Source organism: Oncorhynchus mykiss, chromosome 5 (genome assembly GCF_013265735.2).
Source record: "Oncorhynchus mykiss isolate Arlee chromosome 5, USDA_OmykA_1.1, whole genome shotgun sequence".
Classification (NCBI taxonomy): Eukaryota; Metazoa; Chordata; class Actinopteri; order Salmoniformes; family Salmonidae; genus Oncorhynchus; species Oncorhynchus mykiss.
In genome coordinates, this window is record NC_048569.1 from 68,987,164 (window position 1) to 69,003,472 (window position 16,309).

Consider the following 16,309-nt stretch of genomic DNA (forward strand, 5'->3'; position numbering starts at 1 on the left):
ACATCTTTGTTTTCGTTTACCTTGACGATATCCTGATTTTTTCACCGTCACTCCAGATTCATGTTCAGCACGTTCGACGTGTCCTCCAGCGCCTTTTAGAGAATTGTCTTTTTGTGAAGGCTGAGAAGTGCACTTTTCATGCCTCCTCCGTCACATTTCTCGGTTCTGTTATTTCCGCTGAAGGCATTAAGATGGATCCCGCTAAGGTCCAAGCTGTCATTGATTGGCCCGTCCCTAAGTCACGCGTCGAGCTGCAGCGCTTTCTCGGCTTCGCAAACTTCTATCGTCGTTTCATCCGTAATTTCGGTCAGGTGGCAGCTCCTCTCACAGCCCTTACTTCTGTCAAGACGTGCTTTAAGTGGTCCGTTTCCGCCCAGGGAGCTTTTGATCTCCTCAAGAATCGTTTTACATCCGCACCTATCCTTGTTACACCTGACGTCTCTAGACAGTTCGTTGTCGAGGTTGACGCGTCAGAGGTGGGCGTGGGAGCCATTCTTTCTCAGCGCTCCCTCTCTGACGACAAGGTCCACCCTTGCGCGTATTTTTCTCATCGCCTGTCGCCGTCGGAACGTAACTATGATGTGGGAAACCGCGAACTGCTCGCCATCCGCTTAGCCCTAGGCGAATGGCGACAGTGGTTGGAGGGGGCGACCGTTCCTTTTGTCGTTTGGACTGACCATAGGAACCTTGAGTACATCCGTTCTGCCAAACGACTTAATGCGCGTCAGGCGCGCTGGGCGCTGTTTTTCGCTCGTTTCGAGTTCGTGATTTCTTATCGTCCGGGCTCTAAGAACACCAAGCCTGATGCTTTATCTCGTCTCTTCAGTTCTTCAGTAGCCTCCACTGACCCCGAGGGGATTCTCCCTGAGGGGCGTGTTGTCGGGTTGACTGTCTGGGGAATTGAGAGGCAGGTAAAGCAAGCACTCACTCACACTCCGTCGCCGCGCGCTTGTCCTAGGAACCTTCTTTTCGTTCCCGTTCCTACTCGTCTGGCCGTTCTTCAGTGGGCTCACTCTGCCAAGTTAGCCGGCCACCCTGGCGTTCGGGGTACGCTTGCTTCCATTCGTCAGCGTTTTTGGTGGCCCACCCGGGAGCATGACACGCGTCGTTTCGTGGCTGCTTGTTCGGTCTGCGCGCAGACTAAGTCCGGTAACTCCCCTCCTGCCGGCCGTCTCAGGCCGCTTCCCATTCCCTCTCGACCGTGGCCTCACATCGCCTTAGATTTTGTCACCGGACTGCCTTCGTCAGCGGGGAAGACTGTTATTCTTACGGTTGTCGATAGGTTCTCTAAGGCGGCTCATTTTATTCCCCTTGCTAAGCTTCCTTCTGCTAAGGAGACGGCACAAATCATCATCGAGAATGTTTTCAGAATTCATGGCCTTCCGTCAGACGTCGTTTCGGACAGAGGTCCGCAATTCACGTCTCAATTTTGGAGGGAGTTTTGCCGTTTGATTGGGGCTTCCGTCAGTCTCTCTTCCGGCTTTCACCCCCAGTCTAACGGTCAAGCAGAACGGACCAATCAGACTATTGGTCGCATCTTACGCAGTCTTTCTTTTCGTAACCCTGCGTCTTGGTCAGAACAGCTCCCCTGGGCAGAATACGCCCACAACTCGCTTCCTTCGTCTGCGACCGGGCTATCTCCTTTTCAGAGTAGCCTCGGGTACCAGCCTCCGTTGTTCTCATCTCAGTTCGCCGAGTCCAGCGTCCCCTCCGCTCTGGCTTTTGTCCAACGTTGCGAGCGCACCTGGAAGAGGGTCAGGTCTGCACTTTGCCGTTATAGGGCGCAGACTGTGAGAGCTGCTAATAAGCGTAGAACTAAGAGTCCTAGATATTGTCGCGGTCAGAGAGTTTGGCTCTCCACTCAGAACCTTACCCTTAAGACGGCTTCTCGCAAGTTGACCCCGCGGTTCATTGGTCCGTTCCGTATTTCTCAGGTCATTAATCCTGTCGCAGTGCGACTTCTTCTTCCGCGATATCTTCGTCGCGTCCACCCGGTCTTCCATGTCTCCTGTGTTAAGCCCGTTCTTCGCGCCCCCGCTCGTCTTCCCCCCCCCCCCCCCCATCCTTGTCGAGGGCGCACCTATCTACAGGGTCCGTAAGATTTTGGACATGCGTCCTCGGGGCCGTGGTCATCAGTACCTAGTGGATTGGGAGGGGTACGGTCCTGAGGAGAGGAGTTGGGTTCCCTCTCGGGACGTGCTGGACCATTCGCTGATCGATGATTTCCTCCGTTGCCGCCAGGTTTCCTCCTCGAGTGCGCCAGGAGGCGCTCGGTGAGTGGGGGGGTACTGTCATGTATTGTCATGTTGTGTCTTGTTTCTGTCCTTTCTCTTCACCCTGTCTCCCTCTGCTGGTCGTACTAGGTTACCTTTTCTTCCCCTCTTTCCCCCAGCTGTCCCTTGTCTTCTCTAACTACCTCGTTCACCCCTTTTCCCACCTGTTCCCTTTTTCCCTCTGATTAGGTCTCTATATCTCTCTCTCTTTCTGCTTCTGTCTTTGTCGGATTCTCGTTTGTGTTACTCATGCCTGAACCAGACTATCGTCGTGTTTGCTGCAACCTTGTCCTGTCCTGTCGGAATCTGCCTGTTCATCTAACCTTGTCCTGTCCTGTCGGAATCTGCCTGTTCAGCTAACCTTGTCCTGTCCTGTCGGAATCTGCCTGTCCATCTGAGCCTACGTGTGTTTCGTCATTAAAGAAACTCTGTTTTGTTAATTCGCTTTTGGGTCCTCATTCACGCACCTGACATTACTCAGTACTTTGTTGAAGTACCTGTGGCAGCGATTACAGCCTCAAATCTTCTTGGCTATGAAGCTACAAACTTGGCACACATGTATTTGGAGAGATTCTCCAATTCTTCTCTGCAGATCCTCTCAAGCTCTGTCAGGTTCGATGAGGAACGCTGCACAGGTATTTTCAGGTCTCTCCAGAGATGTTAGATCGGGTTCAAGTCCGGGCTCTGGCTGGGCCGCCATTCAACGACATTCAGAGACTTGTCCCGAAGCCAATCCTGCGCTGTCTTGGCTGTGTACTTAGGGTCATTGTCCTGTATGAAGGTGAATCTTTAACCCAGTCTGAGGTACTGAGTGCTCTGGAGCAGGTTTTCATGAAGGATCTCTGTACATTGCTCTGTTCATCTTTGCCTCGATCCTGACTAGTCTCCCAGTCTCTGCCACTGAAAAACATCCCCAAGAGCATGATGCTGCCAACACCATGATACATCATAGGGATGGTGCCAGGTTTCCTCCAGATGTGACGCTTGACATTCAGGCCAAAGAATTCAATCTTGGTTTCATCAGACCAGATAATCTGGGTTTCTCATGGTCTGTGAGTCCTTTCAGTGTCTTTTGGCAAACTTCAAGAGGGCTGTCATGTGCCTTTTACTGAGGAATGGCTTCCATCTGGTCATTCTACCATAAAGGTCTGATTGGTGGAGTGCTGCAGAGATGGTTGTCCTTCTGGAAGGTTATCCCATCTCCACAGAGGAACTCTGGAGCTTTGTCAGAGTGACCATCAGATTCTTGGTGACCTCTCTGACCAAGGCCCCTCTCCCCCGATTGCACAGTTTGGCCGGGTGGCCAGCTCCAGGAAGAGTCTTGGTGGTTCCAAACTTCTTCCATTTCAGAATGATGGAGGCCACTGTGTTCTTAGGGACATTCAATGCTGCAGAAATGTTTTGGTACTCTTCCCCATTTCTGCTGCAGTAGTTTATGTGTCGGGGGGCTAGGGTCAGTCTGTTATATCTGGAGTATTTCTCCTGTCTTATCCGGTGTCCTGTGTGAATTTAAGTATGCTCTCTCTAATTCTCACTCACTCTCTTTCTCTCTCTTTCTTTCTCTCGGAGGACTTTAGGCCTAAGACCATGCCTCAGGACTACCTGGCCTGATGACTCCTTGCTGTCCCCAGTCCACCTGGCCATGCTACTGCTCCGGTTTCAATTGTTCTGCCTGCGGCTATAGAACCCTGACCTGTTCACCGGACGTGCTACCTGTCCCAGACATGCTGTTTTCAACTCTCTAGATACAGCAGGAGTGGTAGAGATACTCTGAATGATTGGCTATGAAAAGCCAACTGACATTTACACCTCACCTGACCTGTTGCACCCTTGACAACCACTGTGATTATTATTATTTGACCCTGTTAGTCATCTGTGAACACTTGAACATCTTGGCCATGTTCTGTTATAATCTCCACCCGGCACAGCCAGAAGAGGACTGGCCACCCATCATAGCCTGGTTCCTCTCTAGGTTTCTTCCTAGGTTCTGGCCTTTCAAGGGAGTTTTTCCTAGCCACCGCGCTTCTACACCTGCATTGCTTGTTTGGGGGTTTTAGGCAGGGTTTCTGTACAGTACTTTGTGACATCAGCTGATGTAAGAAGGGCTTTATAAATAAATCTGATTGATTGATTCTTTGCCTCGACACAATCCTGTCTCGGAGCTCAGCGCACAATTCCTTCGAACCCAAAGGCTTGGTTTTTGCTCTGACATGCACTGTCAACTGTGGGACCTTATATAGACAGGTGTGTGCCTTTCCAGATCATGTCCAATCAATTGAATTTACTACAGGTGGACTCCAATGAAGTTGTAGAAACATCTCAAGGATAATCAATGGAAACAGGATTTACCTGAGCTCAATTTTGAGTGTCATAGTCTGAGTACTTATGTAAATAAGGTATCTGTTTTTTTTGTGAACATTTATTAAAACCTGTTTTTGCTTTGTTATCATAGGGTATCAATTGTAGAATAAGGCTGTAACATAACAAAATGTGGAAAAAGTCAAGGGGTCCGAATACTTTCCGAATGCCTTCTACATTGGTAAAAATAGAAGAGTAGAGGGCCTAGAAAGCTGACCTGCAGCACACCACCCTTTACATATTTGACATTAGATAAGCTCCCATTAAAGAAAACCCTTTGAGTTATATTAGATAGCTCTGAATCTACGATTTGGCAGAGATTGAAAAGCCATAACACATACGTTTTTTTCAACAAAAGGTTATGGTCAATAATATCAGACTGCACTGAAATCTAACAGTACAGCTCCCACAATCTTCTTATTATCAATTTCTTTCAACCAATCATCAGTCATTTGTTGAGCGCCCTTCTCTATAAGCATGCTGAAAGTCTGTTGTTCATTTGTTTACAGAGAAATAGCATTGTCTTTGTTGCAGTGACCTACCTGAATAGCGCTACCTCGCTCTCCCTGAATGGTTGGCATTCCTCCCTGGTCAGCATGCTGAGGTAGGCACCTTTCATATACGCATATGTTGCCTGGAGGGAAATGTGCATGTTTTACTACCGCAACTCTGTAAGCATCAACATAGATTTGTCCCTCTAAAGGCTAAGCGGAATACATTAAAAACTGTTAAACAAACAAATCTATATCGCATTTACCAGCGAAATAATGCAACCATTACTGTACTGAAACAGATGTCCTTCATACTGCACTATATTGAACTGATATGCACAAATACAATTACTCCAGAATGTCCCACCTTGGACCATGCATTCTCTTTGCTGAGCAGATCAGCATAGAAGTAGGCCATCTTCCAATGTCTCTTGTATGTGAAACACCACATCAGTTCCCAGTAGCACATGTGATGGAACTGATTCCACTGCTGCTGAGCTTCACAGCACTCCTCAAAGCGCACTATAGCCTGTTACACACACACACACACACACACACACACACACACACACACACACACACACACACACACACACACACACACACACACACACACACACACGTGACAGCTGGCCAGATTTGGAGTCTAAATACAAAATCATTTTGGTAGTAGTCAGAATCATTGATCCACTCACAGCATCCAGGTTTCCTTTGATAACCTCAATTCGACCAGCGAAGAACAAGAAGATAGACCCCTAAAAACAACACACTATGAACTGTTTTGATGGGACAGAGTGTGTGTACAGGCCTATGCACTAAATAATTCAGAGTAGTTTCACAAAATCAATACAACTGGAATATATTTTAACTGTACACTGAGTATACCAAACATTAGGAACATTGTTGATACAAACTGTTGAGCGTGAAAAACCGAGCAGTGTTGCAGTTCCTGACACAAAAAGTGTACCTGGCACATACCACCATACCCCATTCAAAGGGACTTAAATATTTTGTCTTGCCCATTCACCCTCTGAATGGCACAATCCATGTCTCAAGGCTTAAAAATCCTTCTTTAACCTGCCTCCTCCCCTTCACCTACACTAATTGAAGTGGATTTAACAAGTGACATCAATAAGGGATCATAGCTTTTACCCGGATTCACCTGGTCAGTCTATATCATGGAAAGAGCAGGTGTTCTTAATGTTTTGTATACTCAGTGTACATGCTACAATGTTCTCACTGACCTTAGGATACCGTTTGAGATATGGCTGAAGGAGTTTCTCTGCATCCTCCACATCCGCTTCCCCAGTGCCTGCAAGCCACGAGGAGAAAAATACAATGTTATTTCATGTTAGTTTAAGACATTTCTGCAAGATAGGACCAGGGTTTTCCTTTCCTGTAGAGGTGACCACCAACCAGAATGTGGCTAGACTACAGTATAGAGCTTGTTTTGGCAGTTGAAAAGGTCAGTGTGGAAACATTTGATGTGTGGCAACATCAGTCTTTCTCTCACCCAGGATGAAGCTCATGAAGGTGTGGTAGCAGAGCAGCAGCATATTACACAGGAAGGACCTGAACGTCTGCCCTGCTGCGCCTTCCGTCAGCTGCTGCAAGCCAAACTCCTGCAGACACACACAACACAGGACACAGGGGGCTTAGCTTAAACCTGCCCAGTCCAGCCCAGTCTAGTCCAGCATCTCACACGTCATCTCAGGGCCACCTGCCTAACAGTAGGAGATCTACCTTATTTCCAGAGAAACCCACAAATTCCAGCAACCTTAGGGTCCGAGTGGGCAGCATGGAGATCATCTGTACAAAACCCAAGAACACAGGTGTGGAAGAGTGAGAAGATGAGCCAGACACAATTACATATTGTACCAATCTGGACCATGCTTTGAGTTACACAGAGTAGCTATAGCCATAACACCCCAAAAGGTCCTTCTATACAGTCTACTAGCCCAGCAAACTGGACCACAAACGTTGTTGACATGAAGCATTTCCCTCACCAGGTTGAAGGATCCCACTCCAAGCTTGACCCCGCCTTCAAAATGCCCATGATTGTCACCATGGACGTAGCTTGAGGACTGGAGGACCGTATGAAGCTCTCTGAAATACAGATATACATTCTTTACTATAGTATGAGTTGAGACATAAGGGGAATGCACTATAAGGGCAATGCACTACATCGAGAGTACTTACTTATATGTCTGGTAGCTATTCCTCACTTTAATTCCTCCCTTGATGAAACTGACCATGTTTTCATCCTACAAAAACAGGGGGAAAGAAAACGTTTAAGGATACAAAGAACAATATCATAAATGCACAATCAACTTTTAAATCTGTATCAGTGCTTCAGCGAGATAAAGAGTGCGTGGGTGGGTGTTACTGATGTTGTGGTAGCAGTGGGTTACCTGAAGGAAGGTGAGTGCTGCCCTCTGCAGGAGACATTCTGCATAGCAGACTTCAGCGTGGAGTTCCTCTGAGGTGAAAATGACAGCACAATTATCTTCTGACATGCTGAAACCACTACATCAGCAGGAGGCTGAACAATAAACCCACAGACAAGAAACACATTTTAAACTGTATTCTCAACTACTGAACAACTAGTGAACAACCACCATGGCTTGAAGCAATGGAGTAATACATTAAAATCACTCAAAAACAGAGTATATTCTCCAGTATCACAGCAGTTTTATTTACTTAGGAATACACAGCTATAAAAAAAACGTTGTTCAATTTACACTCGCAAAATGAGTGATAAGATAAGAGGCCTGTGGTAAAATAATATGTCTACGTCTAAGTGGAATGTACTGAAGTATAAGTATGTTTTAACTATACTAACCTTCTGTGGAGTTTCTGTTGCTAAAGGTTGTCTTCTTGCGGAACCTGGGAGAGAATACACTTCATTACACACCAAATCCAACATGCCACATTACAGTGTTTGATGAGACAGATATAGCAGTGTTTGGTTCACAACAACTCAACACCAGTCTGTGGATGTGTGAGCTAAGAATCTGGGAATTCAACACATTCCTGTGCTTGGATATTGAAAAACAGTGATATGTAGTAACCACATTCAGACAGACATTGACAGACAGTATTTCTAACTAAAATCAGGTTTCAGAATTAGACGAATAACATAGATTAAGGGAGATACACAAGTATAATGAGTGGTTTACTGTGATCCATGGGAAAACATTAAAGCTCCTGTAAAAGTTGTATTTGCATAGATATCTACATTTCATGCAAATCAGTGTGGCCCAGCCACATTCCATGGCTTATGTTGGTAAGATGTAGAGCGTCTCCCAGGTTAACACAGGGTCCTGGGCCTTGTAGCCAGGCAGATGGCTGTGTCATGGCCCCCCCCCCCCCCCCCCCCCAGGGTCTCAGAAGGTGTGGCAGGCCCAATCCGGGAGTTTGTGTGTGTGTTCCAGCCTTTGGAAAGGCGCGTCCGTACAGGACATTTCACACACTGACTCCAGAGCTCACTGTTACAGGCCACTCAAACTCCCCCAGCCAGCAAGATCTGATAGAACCTGGGTGATATCTACTCTGTGATTATCTCACAGAACATGGAGTTCACCAGCCACCACAGACCAGGATGGACATCTCCCAAAATAGCCAGAGGCCCTCACCAGTGGAATGGCCAGGTTTATCAAGAGCCAAATGGATTTCCTCTGTATATTGTTGTTGTTCATAATTAAATGAGTTAAATGAGACTTACTTGGTTAAAAACACGTGTTACACAATTCACAAAGTGATTTCACTTGATCGGATCATATAGTTCCTCTCTTCATGATTGAATAGATCTGATAAGGGAGCCTTACCACCAAGTCAAAACTTTTGTTTTTGAATTTATTAAATAAAAATAACTTTGAAAATCAATATATTTTACATGGACCCAATTTTTAATGACTCTTTTCGGCTGTATTGCTCTCTTTTTGCAAGTATGTGGTCCTTGTTCCTTATACGAACACCAAATGTTTTATTTGTACATGGATTTTGTTCTAGTAGAAATACGTGTAAAATATTTGATAGTATTTGTACTGTATTTCTGATATTATGACATCTAGTGGTACTTTAGATTACCACAGGTGTCTGTAATTACCACTGTCTCACTGTGTGGCCTCATCTGTCCCACTATTGTTTGTGGAGACATGCTCTGATGAAGGTAGACTGACGTAAGCTCATCCACAATTAAAGAAATGTGCATCTAACTGGAAGGGTGCGGAGACATTTTCCTGCTCTTTGAATGTGGATCCTTTACAAATGAGCCTTACCGCTGACACACTGCCTGAGCCTCCTTCATGGTGTTACCAGCTGCCAGGATGTTCTCCGGGTCAAAGGTCATCATGGCCTGCATCTCCAGTATGGTGGCGTATGTGAGTGCATGGTACATGCTGTCTTTGGTTCTAGGAAGGGGGGAAAAAAGACAGCACAAAAATATTCAGCTCTATTTTTAGCAGCTATTGTTGCATCCTCAAAATGCAATCAGATGAGTCAACAAAAAATATTCCTTTGCACGTCTTGAAAAGAGGAGGAGCACAAGTATAGTGCCTTCAGAAATTATTCACACCCCTTGACTTTTTCCACATTTTGTTGTGTTACAGCCTGATTTTATCACTGGCATACACACAATACCCCATATTGTAAAAGTATAATTTTGTTTGTTGAAATTTTTACAAATTAATGAAAAATTAAAAGCTGAAAAAGTATTCAACCCCTTTGATATGGCAAGCCTAAATAAGTTCAGAAATACAAATGTGCTTAACAAGTTACACCTTTTTGAGTCTTTCAGTTTTTTTTGTTACCTGTTACCTGTTATTGTAACCTCTTATTTGTTGTGTAGTAAATATTTCAGATATTATTTTTGTTTTTTAATGTTTTTTCCTATGAAGCGCATTGCATCCAAAAAGTGCTATAAAAATAAAGCTTGATTTGATAAAAAGTTGCATTGACTCACTCTGTGTGAAATAGTGTTTAACATGATTTTTGAAGGACTACCTCATCTCTGTACCCCACACATACAATTGTCTGTAAGGTCCCTCAGTCGAGCAATGAATTTCAAACACAGATCCAACCACAAAGACAAGGGAGGTTTTCCAATGCCTCGCAAAGAAGGGCACCTATTGGTAGATGGGTAAAAATAAAAAAAGGACATTGAATATCCCTTTGAGCATGGTGAAGTTATTAATTACACATTGGATGGTGTATCAATACACCCAGTCACTACAAAGATACAGACGTCCTTCCTAACTCAGTTGTCGGAGAGGAAGGAAACTGCTCAGGGATTTCACCAGGAGACCAATGGTGACTTTAAAACAGTTACAGAGTTTAATGTCCACAATACTAACCTAATTGACAGAGTGAAAAGAAGGAATCCTGTACAGAATAAAAAATATTCCAAAACATGCCAGGCACAAAAGTAAAACAACAAACAATGTGACAAAGAAATTAACTATATGTCCTGAATACAAAGCGTTATATTTGGGGCAAACACAACACATGACATCACTAACACTCTTCATATTTTCAAGCATGGGGGTGGCTGCATCATGCAAGAACAAGGGATTTTTTGGGGATAAAAATAAATGGAAAAGAGCTAAGCACAGGCAGAATACTTGAATAAAACCAGGTTCAGTCTGCTTTCCAACAGAGACTGGGAGACAAATTTACCTTTCAGCAGGACAATAACCTAAAACACAAGCCCAAATATACACTGCAGTTGCTTACCAAGACAACATTGAATGTTCTTCAGTCTCCTAGTTACATTTTTTACTTAAGTCTGCTTGAAAATCAATGGCAAGACTTGTCAAGTTGATCAACAACCAACTTGACAGAGCTTGAAGAATTATAGTACAATCTAAATATTGTACAATCCAGGTGTGCAAAGTTTACCCAGAAAGACTCACAGATGTAATCACTGCCAAATGTGATTCTAACATGTATTGACTTACTAATCTAATCATGATATACTGTATTAGTGCTTTATTTATTTTTTTACAACTGTTAACATTTTTCTTCCATTTTGAGAGATTGTTGACAAAAATATATATATTTTAATCCCACTTTGTAACACAACGAAATGTGGAAAAAGTCAAGGGTGTGAATCCTTTCTGAAGTATATAGTCATTGACATTCAACAGTGCATTCAACAGTGCAATACAGTGCATTCGGAAAGTATTCAGACCACAGACTTTTTCCACATTTTGTTACGTTAGTCTTATTCCAAAAGTGATTAAAAGGTTTTTCCCTCTCATCAATCCACACATAATATCCCATAATGACAAGGCAAAAACAGTTTTTAGAAATGTATTCAAATTTATATAAATAAAAAAATGAAATATCACATTGACATAAGTATTCAGACCCTTTACTCAGTACTTTGTTGAAGCATCTTTGGCAGCGAATACATCCTCGAGTCTTCTTGGGTATGACGCTACAAGCTTGGCACACCTGTATTTGGGGAGTTTCTCCCATTCTTCTCTGCAGATCGTCTCAAGCTCTGTCAGGTTGGATGGGGAGAGTCGCTGCAAAGCTATTTTCAGGACTCTCCAGAGATGTTCGACTGGGTTCATGTGCGGGCACTGGCAAGGCCACTCAAGGACATTCAGAGACTTGTCCCGAAACCACTCTTACACTTGGCTGTGTGCTTAGAGTTGTTGTCCTGTTGGAAGGTGAACCTTCAGTATGTGGTCCTGAGTGCTCTGGAGTAGGTTTTCATCAAGGATCTCTCTGTACTTTGCTCCGTTCATCTTTCCTTCGATCCTGACTAGTCTCCCAGTCCCTGCCACTGAAAAACATCCCCACAGCATGATGCTACCACCACCATAATTCACCATAGGGATGGTGCCAGATTTCCTCCAGACGTGACGCTTGGCATTCAGGCCAAAGAATTCCATATTGGTTTCATCAGACCAGATATTCTGGGGTTTTCATGTTCTGAGAGTCCTTTAGGTGTCTTTTGGCAAACTTGAAGTGGGCTGTCGTGCCTTTAACTGAGGAATGGCCATCTGGCCACTCTACCATAAAGGCCTGATTGGTGGAGTGCTGCAGAGATGGTTGTCCTTCTGGAAGGTTCTTCCATCTTCTTCCATTTCAGAATGATGGAGGCCACTGTGTTCTTAGGGACCTTCAATGCTGCAGAAATGTTTTAGTACTCTTCCCCATTTCTGTGCCTCGACACAATCCTGTCTCGGAGCTCTATGGACAATTCTTTCAACCTCATGGCTTGGTTTTTGCTCTGACATGCAGTGTCAACAGTGGGAACTTATATAGACAGGTGTGCAGATTTCCAAAACTTGTCCAATTAATTGAATGTACCACAGTTGGCCTCCAATGAAGTTGTAGAAGCATCTCAAGGATGATCAATGTAGCCACAATGTTTTTGGTTAGGCCCAGTGGCGACCCGTCATTCAGGGCAGGTGGAGCAGAGCCTGCCATAGAGTTATATTACAAGTGCCCTTCCAACAAGGCTAAAGATCATTGGCCACAGATAAAATCACGTTATATGTACAGAAGCTTATATTGGACTGATTATGTCAACATCATACTTTCAAAGTCTTAGCCAGCAAGCTAGACAAGCAGTCATCTTCATGAATCACATCGACAATCTACTGGCAAATCATTTTTAAGCCTTGTCATATGAAGTGAAATAATGAAGAGAAATTATAGATAAAACATATCGGTGCTCATCGGCCATTAAGATTACACAAGTTGGAAATCGCAAATTCAACAATGAGTGGTTTGTAAGGAATCAGTGGCTAACTGCAAGCATTGCAAAGCAACCACTAGCCTGCTAATCAGTGTAGTGGCTGTGTGGTCCCACTATAAATCCAGAGAATGCCAGACTTTGATGACAAAATATGTCCACAAAGGACCGCCACACCACCTTCACAAGGTGAGCCCAAAAATGTATTGTATGCTACTGCATAATTGATGTAATATGCAAGGTAGATATGTATACTGTAGCTAAGAAAGTTATACTAAGTGTATGTTGTGTAGTAAGCTGTTAAAAGCCCATGTGCCTCACCCTAATAATTTGGTCTATTCACCAACGCGGTATTGTAAAAACATCGTTCGTGGCCGGTGGCCGGTGTGTGCTTGTTTGCAAACTTTTTTGTACAACTTTGACAGTGCTACTGATAGGAGTGATGGTGCTTGGCTTGCACGTTCAAATTCAGCACACACAGCATTCTATAATAGAATTGTGTTATTTGACGTGTCAAATGAAAAGCTTATTTATTGCGTCAAAGAGAGCCAAACGGCATTCAATGTGTCTCACCCTAATAATTTGGTCTATTTTCACCTCTTAATTTCGCCTACTTTTCTGACTTGGTGGTGCACATGTAGCCAAACACCTGTTTTAGAGAAATGTAATCATCGAATATTGTGAGAGCTTTCATTGTCTTTTCATATGACCCATTTATTTATCCTACGGTTCTGACTTGTTATACAGGGAGTACACTGTAAGAACGGCCCATGTTCTGAATTCTGTCACTGTACAAAAGTGCTGAACAAATAGTTATATTGACTACGTCCGTCGTCAATTAATGTCTTAATCGAAATTACGGATTGCCTCTTATCCTCTTGTTGTCCCCTCATGCTATAGTTTGCACTTCTCAATTGTCAGTAGAAACCACATTTATTTAATTGTTTAAGCAAGTCAGCCATATCAGCTATGTTTTTTTTAAAGGCAGTAAATGAGGCTGAATGAACTGTTTCGCTGCCAGACAAGGCTCAGCTGATATCCAGGTGTAGCAGTGATAAGGTGTTGGGACTCTGCTGTTGGGATAGCTTTATGTAGGCCCTACCTACCCTACCAGTTTGTGTGCAGCTTTTGTCACCGTTATAGTGCAATTCATGTATTGTTTAGCGTTGTGGCTTTGCTGTTCCCACAAAAAAATGTTTTTGCCTGACCAAGATTTATATGCTCAAATTGCCACTGGTTAGGCCTATTGATTAGCGATTGTCAAGGATGCATAGAAATTTAAAAACATGTGTGCAGTTTTTAGTGAAGATTATTTCTTTACACAAGCTGTTTATTCGATTGTAGGGTTCGAATAGCATGAGAAGACACCAACATAGGGTTCAAAATCTATTCTAGCTCTTAAAGGGGCAGTAGCCTACATTGGGTGTAAAATGTTCGATTATAGTATTATTTAATCCGCAGTTATTCTTCAGCTATTTATTCTGTTACCAATAATATTTACATGGTAATTGTATCTTCTGATAACAATTATTATGTCTCATCTTTTAACTAAATGCAATCTATTAGCTTCAAAAATATACAGTGGGGAGAACAAGTATTTGATACACTGTCGATTTTGCAGGTTTTCCTACTTACAAAGCATGTAGAGGTCTGTAATTTTTATCATAGGTACACTTCAACTGTGAGAGACGGAATTTAAAACAAAAATCCAGAAAATCACATTGTATGATTTTTAAGTAGTTAATTTGCATTTTATTGCATGACATAAGTATTTGATACATCAGAAAAGCAGAACTTAATATTTGGTACAGAAACCTTTGTTTGCAATTACAGAGATCATACGTTTCCTGTAGTTCTTGACCAGGTTTGCACACACTGCAGCAGGGATTTTGGTCCACTCCTCCATACAGACCTTCTCCAGATCCTTCAGGTTTTGGGGCTGTAGCTGGGCAATACGGACTTTCAGCTCCCTCCAAATATGTTTTATTGGGTTCAGGTCTGGAGGCTGGCTAGGCCACTCCAGGACCTTGAGATGCTTCTTACGGAGCCACACCTTAGTTGCCCGGGCTGTGTGTTTCGAGTCGTTGTCATGCTGGAAGACCCAGCCACGACCCATCTTCAATGCTCTCACTGAGGGAAGGAGGTTGTTGGCCAAGATCTCGCAATACATGGCCCCATCCATTCTCCCCTCAATACGGTGCAGTCGTCCTGTCCCCTTTGCAGAAAAGCATCCCCAAAGAATGATGTTTCCACCTCCATGCTTCACGGTTGGGATGGTGTTCTTGGGGTTGTACTCATCCTTCTTCTTCCTCCAAACACAGCGAGTGGAGTTTAGACCAAAAAGCTATATTTTTGTCTCATCAGACCACATGACCTTCTCCCATTCCTCCTCTGGATCATCCAGATGGTCATTGGCAAACTTCAGACGTGCCTGGACATGCTCTGGCTTGAGCAGGGGGACCTTGCGTGCGCTGCAGGATTTTAATCCATGACGGCGTAGTGTGTTACTAATGGTTTTCTTTGAGACTGTGGTCCCAGCTCTCTTCAGGTCATTGACCAGGTCCTGCCGTGTAGTTCTGGGCTGATCCCTCACCTTCCTCATGATCATTGATGCCCCACGAGGTGAGATCTTGCATGGAGCCCCAGACCGGGGGTGATTGACCGTCATCTTGAACTTCTTCCATTTTCTAATAATTGCGCCAACAGTTGTTGCCTGCTCGCCAAGCTGCTTGCCTATTGTCCTGTAGCCCATCCCAGCCTTGTGCAGGTCTTCAATTGTATCCCGTACACAATTTTATCCCTTACACAGCTCTCTGGTCTTGGCCATTGTGGAGAGGTTGGAGTCTGTTTGATTGAGTGTGTGGACAGGTGTCTTTTATACAGGTAACGAGTTCAAACAGGTGCAGTTAATACAGGTAATGAGTGGAGAACAGGAGGGCTTCTTAAAGAAAAATGAACAGGTCTGTGAGAGCCGGAATTCTTACTGGTTGGTAGGTGATCAAATACTTATGTCATGCAATAAAATGCAAATTAATTATTTAAAAATCATACAATGTGATTTTCTGGATTTTTGTTTTAGATTCCGTATCTCACAGTTGAAGTGTACCTAAAATAAAAATTACAGACCTCTACATGCTTTGTAAGTAGGAAAACCTGCAAAATCGGCAGTGTATCAAATACTTGTTCTCCCCACTGTAAGTACGTATATCTAGCTGTCGAATAACACATTCTGATGGAATAGCTTGTCCTGCATTTGTAAAAACCCAGAGTGCATTGAGAGAATGTAGGAAAAAGTTATTGGTTCCAATTCTAAACATAGCAATGTGAATGCAAAGAGGACAGACCACAAAATAGGTGAAGTGAACAGGCAAAAGAGTTGAGTCCTCATACAAAGCCAAGGGCAGTGTGAATACAAAGAGAACAGAGTAATTTTGCCATTTTTTTTACCCGAGAGTTCACTTTAAAGAGGACTGAGA

General features: G+C 43.7%; 1 protein-coding gene across 6 annotated transcripts in view; it reads right to left on the bottom strand.

Moving 5' to 3' along the window:
- Window positions 1-16,309, bottom strand: part of ttc39a (tetratricopeptide repeat domain 39A) — a 44,928-nt gene that overhangs the window by 8,147 nt on the left and 20,472 nt on the right. For all 6 annotated transcript variants that reach the window (XM_036978198.1, XM_036978196.1, XM_036978194.1 and 3 more), the window contains 11 exons: window positions 9,403-9,534; window positions 7,965-8,008; window positions 7,534-7,601; window positions 7,322-7,386; window positions 7,129-7,228; window positions 6,866-6,931; window positions 6,636-6,744; window positions 6,367-6,434; window positions 5,818-5,877; window positions 5,490-5,651; window positions 5,174-5,265 (listed from right to left, as the gene is read on the bottom strand). In XM_036978198.1, the coding sequence (XP_036834093.1) occupies window positions 5,174-5,265; window positions 5,490-5,651; window positions 5,818-5,877; window positions 6,367-6,434; window positions 6,636-6,744; window positions 6,866-6,931; window positions 7,129-7,228; window positions 7,322-7,386; window positions 7,534-7,601; window positions 7,965-8,008; window positions 9,403-9,534 (966 nt within the window). The remainder of the gene's footprint in view (window positions 1-5,173; window positions 5,266-5,489; window positions 5,652-5,817; window positions 5,878-6,366; window positions 6,435-6,635; window positions 6,745-6,865; window positions 6,932-7,128; window positions 7,229-7,321; window positions 7,387-7,533; window positions 7,602-7,964; window positions 8,009-9,402; window positions 9,535-16,309) is intronic.